The sequence below is a fragment of the Scyliorhinus torazame genome, chromosome 8, assembly GCF_047496885.1.
Source record: "Scyliorhinus torazame isolate Kashiwa2021f chromosome 8, sScyTor2.1, whole genome shotgun sequence".
In the NCBI taxonomy this organism is placed as follows: domain Eukaryota; kingdom Metazoa; phylum Chordata; class Chondrichthyes; order Carcharhiniformes; family Scyliorhinidae; genus Scyliorhinus; species Scyliorhinus torazame.
This window is the reverse complement of record NC_092714.1, coordinates 89,549,360-89,561,914: the sequence shown is the minus strand read 5'-3', so window position 1 is coordinate 89,561,914 and position 12,555 is coordinate 89,549,360. Positions and strand designations below refer to the sequence as shown.

General features: G+C 45.2%; 1 protein-coding gene across 5 annotated transcripts in view; it reads left to right on the top strand.

The window, feature by feature from the left end:
* Positions 1 to 12,555, top strand: part of LOC140427995 (limbic system-associated membrane protein-like) — a 1,212,363-nt gene that overhangs the window by 723,748 nt on the left and 476,060 nt on the right. For all 5 annotated transcript variants that reach the window (XM_072513931.1, XM_072513930.1, XM_072513932.1 and 2 more), the window contains exon 3: positions 8,596 to 8,721. In XM_072513931.1, coding sequence (XP_072370032.1) covers positions 8,596 to 8,721 — 126 coding nt within the window. The remainder of the gene's footprint in view (positions 1 to 8,595; positions 8,722 to 12,555) is intronic.

Here is a 12,555-nt window from a genome sequence, read left to right as displayed (position 1 = left end):
CCGTTCCCTCAGTAACCTTTCGACATCTGACGTGATAAAGATCCGGTCCTGGGCACTGTACCGTCTTCTCCTGGTGGCGACGGGTTTGCAATCCGGGGTGAGGTTCGCAAACAGGGAAGGCGAGTTGACCTTAAGGGTCGTGAGGCCGCAGACAGTAAGGGGGGGTATAGGGCCGCCGAATTGGAAGGTCAGACTTTGAAGGTTACACTGGAAGTCTAAACCCAGGAGTGTAGCCGTACAGAGGTGGGGAAGGACGTAGAGACAGAAATTTGTGAACTCCCTTCCCTGTACTGTGAGGTTTGCTACACAATCAAACTTCCTTTGGGTGAAGAGCAGGAAGCTGCATTGGGATGTACATTTGGCATCCACAGATCACTTGTCAAATTCAAATGGCAGAGGCCTGAAACAAGGAATACCCTCTTCTCCACCAGAATGGGCTTCCCCTGGTTGGCTGCCCAAAAGTCAAAATCAACCCCAGTGTCTGTGCTGGGAAAGGGCAAAAAATGTCCATAAATCGGCAGCTCATTGCTATCCAGTGGTTCCATCTGGATATGCAATTCTGTGGATGTCAAGCAAGGAAATTATTCCCTGTTGTTAAGTGACCTGCGAATGCTTACTTACTTGGCTTCCTAGAGCTAAAAATGTGTTGGAACTGCATTCCTCTGCATGTGGCATCAGCTTTGTGAGAGAACATTTGTCACAAAAAAACAGTTCATTTACCTGAACATACACTGCAAATTGACCAATTCATTCCGTGGAAGTTTGTTTCATAAAAGCATGCAGTTCCCATGAAAATAGAATAAAAGGCATTGGAAAGGATAAAGAATTCATTGGAAATTTTGTGGCAAAATTATGATAGAATTTTGAAGACAGCCAAAGGGAATGTTGCAGTCTTTCAACATGAAACTGGGGCGTCATTCTCCGACCCCCCGCCGGGTCGGAGAATGGCCGCTGGCCGCCGTGAATCCCGCCCCCGCCCCCGCCGAAGTCTCCGCTCCCGGAGATTGGGCGGGGGCGGGAGTCCGGCCGCGCCGGTTGGCGGGACCCCCCCCGCTGGATTCTCCGGCCCGGATGGGCCGAAGTCCCGCCCAGGAATTGCCTGTCCCGCCGGCGTAAATCAAACCTGGTATTTACCGGCGGGACCAGGCGGCGTGGGCGGGCTCCGGGGTCCTGGGGGGGGGGCGCGGGGCGATCTGACCCCGGGGGGTGCCCCCACGGTGGCCTGGCCCGCGATCGGGGCCCACCGATCCGCGGGCGGGCCTGTGCCGTGGGGGCACTCTTTCCCTTCCGCCTCCGCCACGGCCTCCACCATGGCGGAGGCGGAAGAGACTCTCCCCACTGCGCATGCGCGGGAAACTGACAGCAGCCGCTGACGCTCCCGCGCTTGCGCTGGGAAACTGACAGCGGCCGCTGACGCTCCCGCGCATGCGCCGCATTTCCGCGCCAGCTGGCGGGGCTACAAACGCCATTTCCGCCAGCTGGCGGGGCGGAAATCCCTCCGGCGTCGGCCTAGCCCCTCAATGTTGGGGCTAGGCCGCCAAAGATGCGGAGACTTCCGCACCTTTGGGCCGGCGCGATGCCCGTCTGATTGGCGCCGGCTTTGGCGCCAGTCGGCGGACATCCCGCCGTTGGGGGAGAATTTCGCCCCTGATCTTTGAAAGAAAAATGGAGGGCGAGATTCTCCCAACAGGCAGCTAAGTGCTGACACTGAGTAAAAACGGAAGTGTTTTACTCCGGCTTCGGCGCCCGTTCCGGGACCCCATTCTGCAGCCCACAGGGGGCTCAGACGGTGCTGGAGCAGCCTATGCCGATCCCAGCATGAACCCAGCGCCGCGGGGTCCGCGTATGCGCAGTTGGGCCGACGCCAACTAGCGAATGCGCAGTGGCCTTCTTCCCGCGGCGGCCCCAACGCCAATTGGGCGGGGCTACAGGAGCCGGCATGGAGGAAAGGAGGCCGGGGGGCAGAGAGGCCGGCCCGCCGATTGGTGGGCCGCGATCGTGGGCCAGGCCACTACGGAGCCCCCCCCCCCGGGTCGGAACCCCCCTCCACCCCCACAGGCCGCCCCCGGACCCTTCAACGGCGTGGTCCTGCCGGCTCAGAGGACGTTAGAACAGCACCAGCGGGATTCGGCTTTTTGTTGACGGCCGCTCGGCCCGTCTGGGCCGGAGAATCGGCGCGCAGGCGGTGCTGGCCCGGATCGGAGAGTTGGCGCATATCCCGACCGGCGCCGCACCGACCACGGCAGTGCCGATGGCGCGATTCTCGCACTGCGGCGCCGCGCTGATTCTCCGACCCAGCGGAGGGTCGGAGAATTCCACCCTCGTAGTCTCAAAGTTGGGCATTTTATGCTAACGATGGGAAATGTGTCTCTTTAAGATGGTGTTGTAGAGATCCATGTGCAACACATGACTGCTTCAAATGCTGAAGAAATGGTTTTCAAATAAACAGAAATTCCATTTGGTACAGGGAACTGTGGTATATTTAGAATTCAAAATATGACAACATTGTTTCATATGATATGTCACAACTAGAATTCGGCAATGTCTGAAACTCGAGGAGCCAGGAAAGGACTTGAAATTGTTGCATGATGGGTTCCAGAGAAGCTGACAATAATATAACACATCAACATACATAATGTTTACATAATGTCTACGATAAACCCAAATATTATCAATTCTTGTACTTAATACACTCCCAGATTGAACTATCTGCCTTCAGCTTTTTGTATAATGTATAAATGACTGACAATTCAGAATTTATTGGTGAGCTTGGGCGGCACGGTAGCACAGTAGTTAGCACAATTGCTTCACAGCGCCAGGGACCCAGGTTCGATTCCCGTCTTGGGTTACTGTCTGTGCGGAGTCTGCACGTTCTCCCCGTGTGTGTGGGTTTCCTCCAGGTGCTCCGGTTTCCTCCCACAAGTCCTGAAAGACGTGCAGTTAGGTGAATTGGATATTCCAAATTCTTCCTCAGTGTACCCGAACAGGCGCCGGAATGTGGCGACGAGGGGCTTTTCACAGTAACTTCATTGCAGTGGTAATGTAAGCCTACTTGTAACAGTAATAAAGATTATTCTTAAACCCACGATTGATTTTCCTAACTTTCTGCCAGTCTTTCTTTAATGACTTCTGTTGTAACTATTCCTATCATCCAGATTGATTATTCTGAGAAACCATCTCCAACAGATTTCTCGATCAACACTCATTGATGGCCCTCAAAGTGATGGTTTCTCTTACTTTTCTTTGTAACTAATTAATGTAGATATTTTGGAGGTAGACTAGATCTCTGTCCATAATTTATCCAATGAAACATTCCCTGTAAGCTTCTGAAATATGAACATGTCGCAGTAATAAATGTGGACAATGCCATTTTCTCTAGGTGTTGGGTAGCTAACCTTGCTGCTGCATGCTGCTGCTCACACTGCTACTGCCTTTGAAGCTATTGTTAACTTATTTAGTTTTTCTGGCTGCTTCTCTGATATACACTTGTTAGCAACGTCAAAATGGTATCAAAATCACATCAATCTGAGTCTACTCCTACTGTTGAGAACTGTGTGTTATGGAATTATGTAACCAGTAGTCCTTTTGTCACTAAGAAAATGCTTTTTAGGTTTCAGTCCAAATATTTTTCTCCATATATATGTCCTTCTGTTCTGCCTTCTTACTATCATAGGTTTATCTGATGGTTCCTTTGATGTCAGGAGAATAGACTGCACCAAACTGCTGATATTTAAGAATTAATTGGTGCCAGACAGGTCTATTCTCGGCCTATTTAGTCTCCCAGAACTCTCACTCTAGTGAAATCTCAAGTGCGACTGACAATCAAGATTCAGATTTGGCTTTATGTGTAAATGCATGTTATTTATCCTTAAAACCAGGCTCACTCAGAGCAAAAAACAAATAAATGCTCATCATTGTGAAATGTGCAACAAATGTTTTTAGGGCTGCAGGCCTCTTCTTCTTTTGGACAGCCTTTCAGCTGGTGGTCATTGGCACTGCTGCAGGCCTCTCTGCCAGAGAGATGGGCCTGTCCCGGGTGAACAGGAGGGCCAGGTGTTCCCGTCCTGCTGTGGGGGATGTGGTTGTCTGGCCATAAGTCCATTGACTTTTGATGGGACCGGAAGCTCTTGGTGACAGGTGGGGACTGAAGATGTAGGTAACAACCTGAACATGGAAATTAATCAAGATCAACTCAGGTGGGTAAAGTGGGAACTGCACTGGGGTGAAATTCTCCCTAAACGGCGCAATGTCCGTCGACTGGCGCCCAAAACGGCGCCAATCAGACGGGCATCGCGCCGCCCCAAAGGTGCGGAAGTCTCCGCATCTTTGGGGGCTGAGCCCCAACATTGAGGGGCTAGGCCGACGCCGGAGGAATTTCCGCCCCGTCAGCTGGCGGAAACGGCCTTTGTTGCCCCGCCAGCTGACGCGGAAATTACATCTCGGGGCGGTGCATGCGCGGGAGCGTCAGCGGCCGCTGACAGTTTCCCACGCATGCGCAGTGGAGGGAGTCTCTTCCACCTCCACCATGGTGGAGACCGTGGTGGAGGCGCAAGGGAAAGAGTGCCCCCACGGCACAGGCCCTCCCGCGGATCGGTGGGCCCCGATCGCAGGCTAGGCCACCGTGGGGGCACCCCCCGGGGCCAGATCGCCCCGCGCCCCCCCCCAGGACCCCGGAGCCCGCCCACGCCGCCTTGTCCCGCCGTTCAAAAGGTGGTTTAATCCACGCCGGCGGGACAGGCAATTTATCGGCGGGACTTCGGCCCATTCGGGCCGGAGAATCGCGGGGGGTGGCCCGCCAATCGGCGCGCCGCGATTCCCGCCCCCGCCGAATATCCGGTGCCGGAGACTTCGGCAACCGGCGGGGGCGGGATTCATGCCAGCCCTCGGCGATTCTCCGACCCGGCGGGGGGTCGGAGAATGACACCCCAGCTGATGTTTGTATTTCATCTGAAAGTGAACTGAATCCCAGTACTGTTTTCTCAAATTTGAGGTAATCCGACTGTTGAATTTATACTGCCACCTTTAGGTCAGCAGCATTCATTAAACTGATGGATTGAGTGGGTGGTAGGTAGGGGGAAGAGGAAAATTAAGATAAAGGCTAAAGGATACTTTTTCATGACAAAACAAAAGGGCATAAAATACATTTGCAGGCAATTTACAATGGGTCTCTGATAGGATCTCTGTTTTCTTTTGCATCCTTTTAATTTTTGCTAATTGTATTCTGCCACTTTGCAATGGAGATGAATTATGTTAGTTTTGTGAATTTATTTTGTTTGGGGGATGGGGTGCAGATGGAGGTTGGGTGTTTGTCCTTGTTGTACCTACCGCCAACATTGCTGTTGTACAGATGTGCAAATACATCTCTAAACATTTAATACAATCACCATCTAGTCTTCCCTCAAAGAATGTCTTATTTCCATCTCTTCTCTGAAATAAGCCGCAACTGTCAATCTTCTTAAATAATTATCACAAATGTGTTTGGACATGCCCTCAAGTCATTCTGCCTCAATAATCTCTTGTATTTTATTAGAGGGTATGATTCAGAGACAATGGCAGATTTAATCACTGAAGATGCAAAATCATATGATATCTTGTAGTTTATCATATACGCATCAGTAATAATCTCAATATCCTCTGACATGATTCACTGTAACAATAAACTGAAATTATAATTTGTTCCAATCAATTATCCCTCAATAATTTTCTGTATTTACAATGTCTAGAATTCTTAAATAGAATCGGCACTGACACAAACAGTAGACTGATGAACTAAAGAATTATTGCACTGTAAAATATTGTGCTACAAAATTTCTTTCAGTTGAGATTTCATATTTATTTTCCAATTTGTGGGAGACCAATAACCAATTGTTATGGTGGGTAAAAATGGAGATCCTTTTGGTGACTAGGGAGAAACTCCTCCATCACTAAATTTCAAAGTAATGGTGATACTCGAACTCGGATGAATGAACCAATCAACCAAGTTCCGAACATTTTACATCAGCCTTCATTCACTCTCAGTTTTAATCCAGTACATTTAATCTGCCACAATTAATTTTTTCCTCTGTCATGATAGTCTGTCACTCAGATACATCATGTAGTTTAATCAAAGGTTAGTTATTCCAAGTCTTTCTACACTCGTGAGAAAGAGCTGCTAATAGGTATACTAGAGAATATTGCAGCTGAAATTGTCCGGCATGGGGAACATCATTCTTAAGTGCTGCTGTCATCCACAATTTGTAGGTTTGGAAAATGTACAAAAATGTACAACTTGCAGAGCTGTATTCTGCAGGATTTTGTTGTTTTTGCAAGAATATGGAAAATCCACACATCCTTAAAACATAATCTTCCATCTTGTGTGTAAATGGAGACCATAAAGTTCTTCTGATAGGTTATTCTTTACTTTGCCAGACAGTGTGAACCTCTGCTGTTCAACTTTTATAACACACCTAAAGTTAAATTATAAATCTGGCTGACACTTCTGGACCCAAATGTTGTTCAATTGTACGTCTTTCGTACCAGGTGTTTCCTGACAAACTGCCTCATTGTTGCTGACCAGATATGTTATTCAAAAGTGCACCATCAGATCTGTGTGGACAAAGTATGCATTACACAAATAAGGCACACAGAATCATGCTAAAACTAATAGTGCTGCATAACATAAGTGCGAATGCATCTACTGTGGGCATTGTTAAATTTTCCAACAAAGCAAAATGGCTTATTGTGGCCTGAAAAGGAACTTTTATAACACACCTAAAGTTAAATTATAAATCTGGCTGACACTTCTGGACCCAAATGTTGTTCAATTGTACGTCTTTCGTACCAGGTGTTTCCTGACAAACTGCCTCATTGTTGCTGACCAGATATGTTATTCAAAAGTGCACCATCAGATCTGTGTGGACAAAGTATGCATTACACAAATAAGGCACACAGAATCATGCTAAAACTAATAGTGCTGCATAACATAAGTGCGAATGCATCTACTGTGGGCATTGTTAAATTTTCCAACAAAGCAAAATGGCTTATTGTGGCCTGAAAAGGAAATAGTTTACATTTATACCTGTTTTTCAGGATGTCCAGAGTTAGGAACTTCAATTTTGAGAAATTATTTCCTTTGTACAATTTGCAAGGTGTGAGCAGAAATGCAATATATTTGATAGACCACGATGAAAATACCACACAAATGATTACAAAAATATTCAAACTATCTTGAGGTTTATAATCTATTAAATACTCTAATCTGGCTAACTATTTGAGTTGGAAAATATCAATAATTATTTATGCAAAAATGTTGTTTCAATTCTTACAAAGGTAATTTCTTTCGGAATATTATTTTTCTGTTCACTGTGCTGGTAATACACATTTGCCCAAACATCATGATCATTCTTCCATGCCAAAATAATATTAGATTTTAAAAAAAATCTGTGACATAGCAGCCTTTCCACTGCTAAAATAAATGTGCATTTCAGGACAGTATTGTTACCTGACTCATTCACATTGCAAACTGTCATGTTCAATGGTTTGTTTCATCTGTGTTTGGTTCTGCTAGTCTAGCAATTGATCCTTGCATACTTACTTGATTGCTTAAACCTGAGAGTGGAGCTAGTGAGGTAGAAAATATGAGAAAGTTCTTGAAAGGGTCTGGGCTCTGAGCAAAGAGCATGGATCGCAAATCTCAGCACAGGTTGACTATTTTTGTAATCATTTGTTTGGTATTTCCTTAGTAACTACCAAATATACTATGTTTCCTCACACACCTTGCAAATTGTACAAATAAATCATTTTTCAAAAATGAAGTTCTTAATTGCTGGAAATACTGATAGTACTGAGATGTTCTGAAAGTTCTGGTGACAAACTGTTGTTAGATTTAGAACTGGAGACATCTCTGGATTGCTCTGAGATAAATAAAACATGCAGCAACCCAGCAAATGCATAACACAAACTACTTGAGGACTATTTGAATTTGGCTTGATTCACTCTTTGTTCCTATCTATTTGTCCATGATTCAAATGCTTGAGTAAAGGTAAAGTCCCCACAAGTCCAGATGACCAGAGGCTTTTTTCCCCTTTGAGGTGGGGAGCTGACTGGTGGTGATTTAACCTGAGGATCACTACACCTCAGGCGGGGGGCAAGGTTGAGAAGGCAGGACCTTCATGAATAACTTCAGCCGATACAGGAATTAAACACGTTCTGCTGGCCTTGCTCTGTATCACAAATCAGCTGTTTAACCAAGTGAGCTAAACCGGACCCCGACAAATGCTTGAGTGCTGGAGGGCAGAAGGATAGTGGCTCATGTTTGCTGTGGAAATAATTGCGCATTCTACTACCTGATTATATCTTCAAATGTTAAATGTGTGGTGGAATATAATATAGATTACAAAACTTGTTTTTAGTACAATTTATATAATCCTACATTAATAATATGGTTGCAAGATATGGATTTTGTTAATATTAAAATTAGTTTTGGAAACAATCAGATTACCTAATTGTTGTGGTTGCCTAGGTTATTATCAAATGCTAGCTGACAGTAAAACTAAAATGAGACAATAAGGGACATATAAACCTGTTTTCTGATTACAATATACATTTTCTTTACAGTTCCACCAAAGATCTACAACATCTCGTCTAACATCACAGTCAATGAAGGTAGCAACGTAACTCTTGTGTGCTTGGCTAATGGAAGACCAGAACCTGTCATAAATTGGAGACATATTTCCCCTTCAGGTAAGCGTAAAGTTCATCAATTTTGAGCTCAATCGGTCAAAAGAATCAGCCTATGTAAGTAAAATTGCTATTGTAGTGACTCATCTGAAATACTTGATATTCAGGCAGAATATAGTGTGAAGTTTATCTAGATGTAAATGAGATGCTTGCAAACTTTGGCAGAGTTAAAAACCCTGTGATTATATACGCATTGAATCACAAACTACTGTCATGTGAGTGTCCCTTTAAGAAAGGTTTTTGTCTTACCACATGGCTTCAGTGATGTCATTTTTGTGGGTGGAGCTGAGCTGTAGCTGTGAGTTTTACTTTCGCTTTCAGATTAGGCTGCTGTGGACTCAGACAGAGAACGGAAGTGTTTTGGCCTGTCTCTCTATTTTCATTTTAAAGAGTTGTTCCAAGAAAAAAAAACATTGATTATAGCTACCTACTGTTTGATAACTTGAAAGATACAGTTTGCTTTCAGGAAGTGTTTCAACCTGCTGGTGATACGGGGTCAGAATCTCAGGAAAAGCTAGTCTTATTCAAGTGACAATGCTGAGTGCTGGGTCACGCCCTGAAAAAGGTTTTCTTTGGTTTCTGGGATTTTGTTTTTGAATTGGAACAGTTAAGGTGGAATTCATTCAGGGTTATACATAGATTACTGTAGCTGTGTGGGGTCGTTAATATTTGTAATTGATAAAAATTCTTGCTGTGTGTGTTTATGCAAATGTTGACTAAATTCTTAGAATAATGCTTATTTTGATTAAAGTGTCGAGGGAGACTGTTGAATAACACCTGAAGGGTAGGCTCTTGTGCTCATCCTAGCCAAATACCATAAAATGTCATAGGTAAGGTGAACTCTATACGATACTTTGGAGTTTTTAAATCCTGGCCCATAACACTACAAAAAGAACTAGAATTTGCTTTTGTTATTAGCATAATATCTATAAACTGTAACTATGTTTTTTAAGTATGTACTAGAAGCTTCTTATCCACACCCTCTCCTTTCTTACTCTTCTCAAGAAACATTTAAACAATGAAAGGGAGGAGGCAGTTCCACAAATATCCCCATACTCAATGATGGGGCACTGAGCACATAAGACAAGGTTGAAACATTTGCAACAGTATTCAGCCAATAGTGCCAGGTTAATGATCCATCTTGGCCCCCTCCTCAGTTTTTCACCATCACAGATGCCAGCCTTCAACCAATTCGATTCACTCTAAGTGATATCAAGAAACGGTTGAAGGCACTGAATACATAAAAGGCTATGGACCCTGACAACATCCCAGCAATAATACTGAAGATTTATGTTCCAGAACTAGCTATGTGCTTAGTCAAACTGTTCCAGTACATCTACAACACAGGCATTTGACTGGCAATGCGGAAAATTGCCCAGGTATGTACTGTCCACAAAAAACAGGACAAATTCAACCCATGGTTCTACTCTTAATCATGGCAATGCGGAAAATTGTCCAGGTATGTACTGTCCACAAAAAACAGGCCAATTACAACCCATGGTTCTACTCTTAATCATGAGCAATGTGATAGAATGTGTCGACAACTGTGCTATGAAGCAACGCTTACTCAGCAATAACCAGCTCACTGACCTTAATCAGCAATAACCCGTATAGGAACAGGAGGACTAAATGATTCAACATGTGGCTGGATTTGATATTGGAGGGACAGCATGAGATTCCTGAGGCATTGGGATCAGTTCTGGGTGCAAGTAAAACCTGTACAAGATGGATTACATATTTGGGTTACATATTTAACAGGACTGGGACTAATATCTTTGCAAGGAAATGTTCTCGTGCTATTAGGTAGAGTTTAAATTAGTTTGTCGGGAAGATGGGAACTTGAGGGGTAGCTCAAATTGGACGGAAGTAAAGCTGATAATAGGAAGGAGAAAAGTTGCAACAAAAATTAGAAGGCAGGCAAAATGAAGATGCACATCAACTAGGCTTAGAATGTGGAATATTGTTGAGACAATTTTAAGGACATGCCTGACAGCATGCAGCATTTGCAACAAGGCACAAATAGAGGTAAATAGGTAAGATTGAATTACTATTACGGAAACATGGCTACAGGATGTCCAAGACTGGGAACTGAATATTTAAGGTTTTTCAACATTTAGGAAGGATAGGCAAAAAGGAAAATGAGGTGGCACGGCATTGATAATAAGGGATGGGAGCAATACATTCAGAAGTGAAAATCTCAGATCAGAAGAACAAAATATGGAATCTGTTTGGGTGGAGCTAAGGAACAGCAAGAGGCAGCAAACATTGGTTGCACTTGTTTATAGGTCACCAAACAGTAGTGATAGTATGGTCATGGTATTAATCAGGATATTATAGAAGCATATACATAGGTAATATAGTAATCACGGGTGACTTCAATTTACATATTGATTGGGTGAATCTAATGAGGCACTAATGCTGTCGAGGATGAGTTACTGGGGTGTGTTAATGATAGTTTTCTAGAGCAGTATTTTGAGAAACCAACTAGAGCACAGGCTATTTTAGATCTGGTATTATGTAATGAGAATGGGTCAATTAATAATCTTGAAGTAAAATAACCTTTAGGGATGAGTGACCATAATATGGTTTAATTTTACATTCTGTTTGAAAGTGAGGGAGTTCACTCTGAAACCAGAATGTTAAATTTGAACAAAGAAAATTATGAAGATATAATGGGCAAATTGGCTGAGGTGGATTGGGAAAATGCATTAAAAGATATGACAGCACACAGGCAATGGATAGCCTTTAAAGACTTATCACATAGTTTCCATTAATGAAACATTCCTTCAAGGCACAAAAACCCAAAAGGTAAAGTCTGTCAACCCTGGCTAACAATGGAAGTTGCATATGATTAAAAGAAAAGGCCTCTTATCCCGGAGCTACAACCTCACTATGTTTTTTATAAAAGATATGTATATCACCATGGCAAATTTATAAATCTTGAACACTGGAAAAGGACTTTAAAATTACTGAAGCCATGACTGGCTATGGGTCAAACAACAGGATCTTCCTGACATTTAGAACAGCTGCCAGCACGCTATTTCTGAAGAAATTTCCAAGGAAATTATACAAAGAACATTTACATTCTAACGCCAAGGCTTGACTAATGGAGACAACCAGTCTGCAAGGACGAAAGACCCTGAAATCTCCTCTGAACTGTTAAATGGCCGGAACATGACCAAGTCCCAACAGCAAGACTAAGGAATATACACCCTAAGCCCAAGTCAAAGTGGAGAGGTGGGAGCTACATGATCCCCCCTGCCAAAACTGGAACCTGTCATCTATCATGTGGAGTTGCAAGGTTCAGACAGCCGTCTTGTTTCAATCAAACAACAGCTCAGAACCAGGGCCGGGATTCTCCCCTACGCGGCAGGGCGGGGGGGGCGGCGGGTTGGAGTGGTGTGAACCACTCCGGCGTTGGGCCGCCCCAAAGGTGCGGATTTCTCCACACCTTTAGGGGCCAAGCCCTCACCTTGAGGGGCTAGGCCCGCGCCGGAGTGGTTGGCGCGCCGCCGGCCGGCAGGAAAGGCCTTTGGCGCCACACCAGCCAGCGCCGAAGGGACGCTGCCAGTCGGCGGAAATCTGCACATGTGCGGGAGCGTCAGCGGCTGCTGACGTCATCCCCGCGCATGCGCAGGAGGGGGTCACTTCTGCATCGGCCATCGCGGAGGCTATGGCCGAGGCGGAAGGAAAAGAGTGCACCCACGGCACAGGCCCGCCCGCGGATCGGTGGGCCCTGATCGCGGGCCAGGCCACCGTGGGGGCACCCACCGGGGCTAGATCGCCCCGCGCCCCCCCCCCCCCAGGTCACCGGAGCCTGCCCACGCAGCCAGTCCC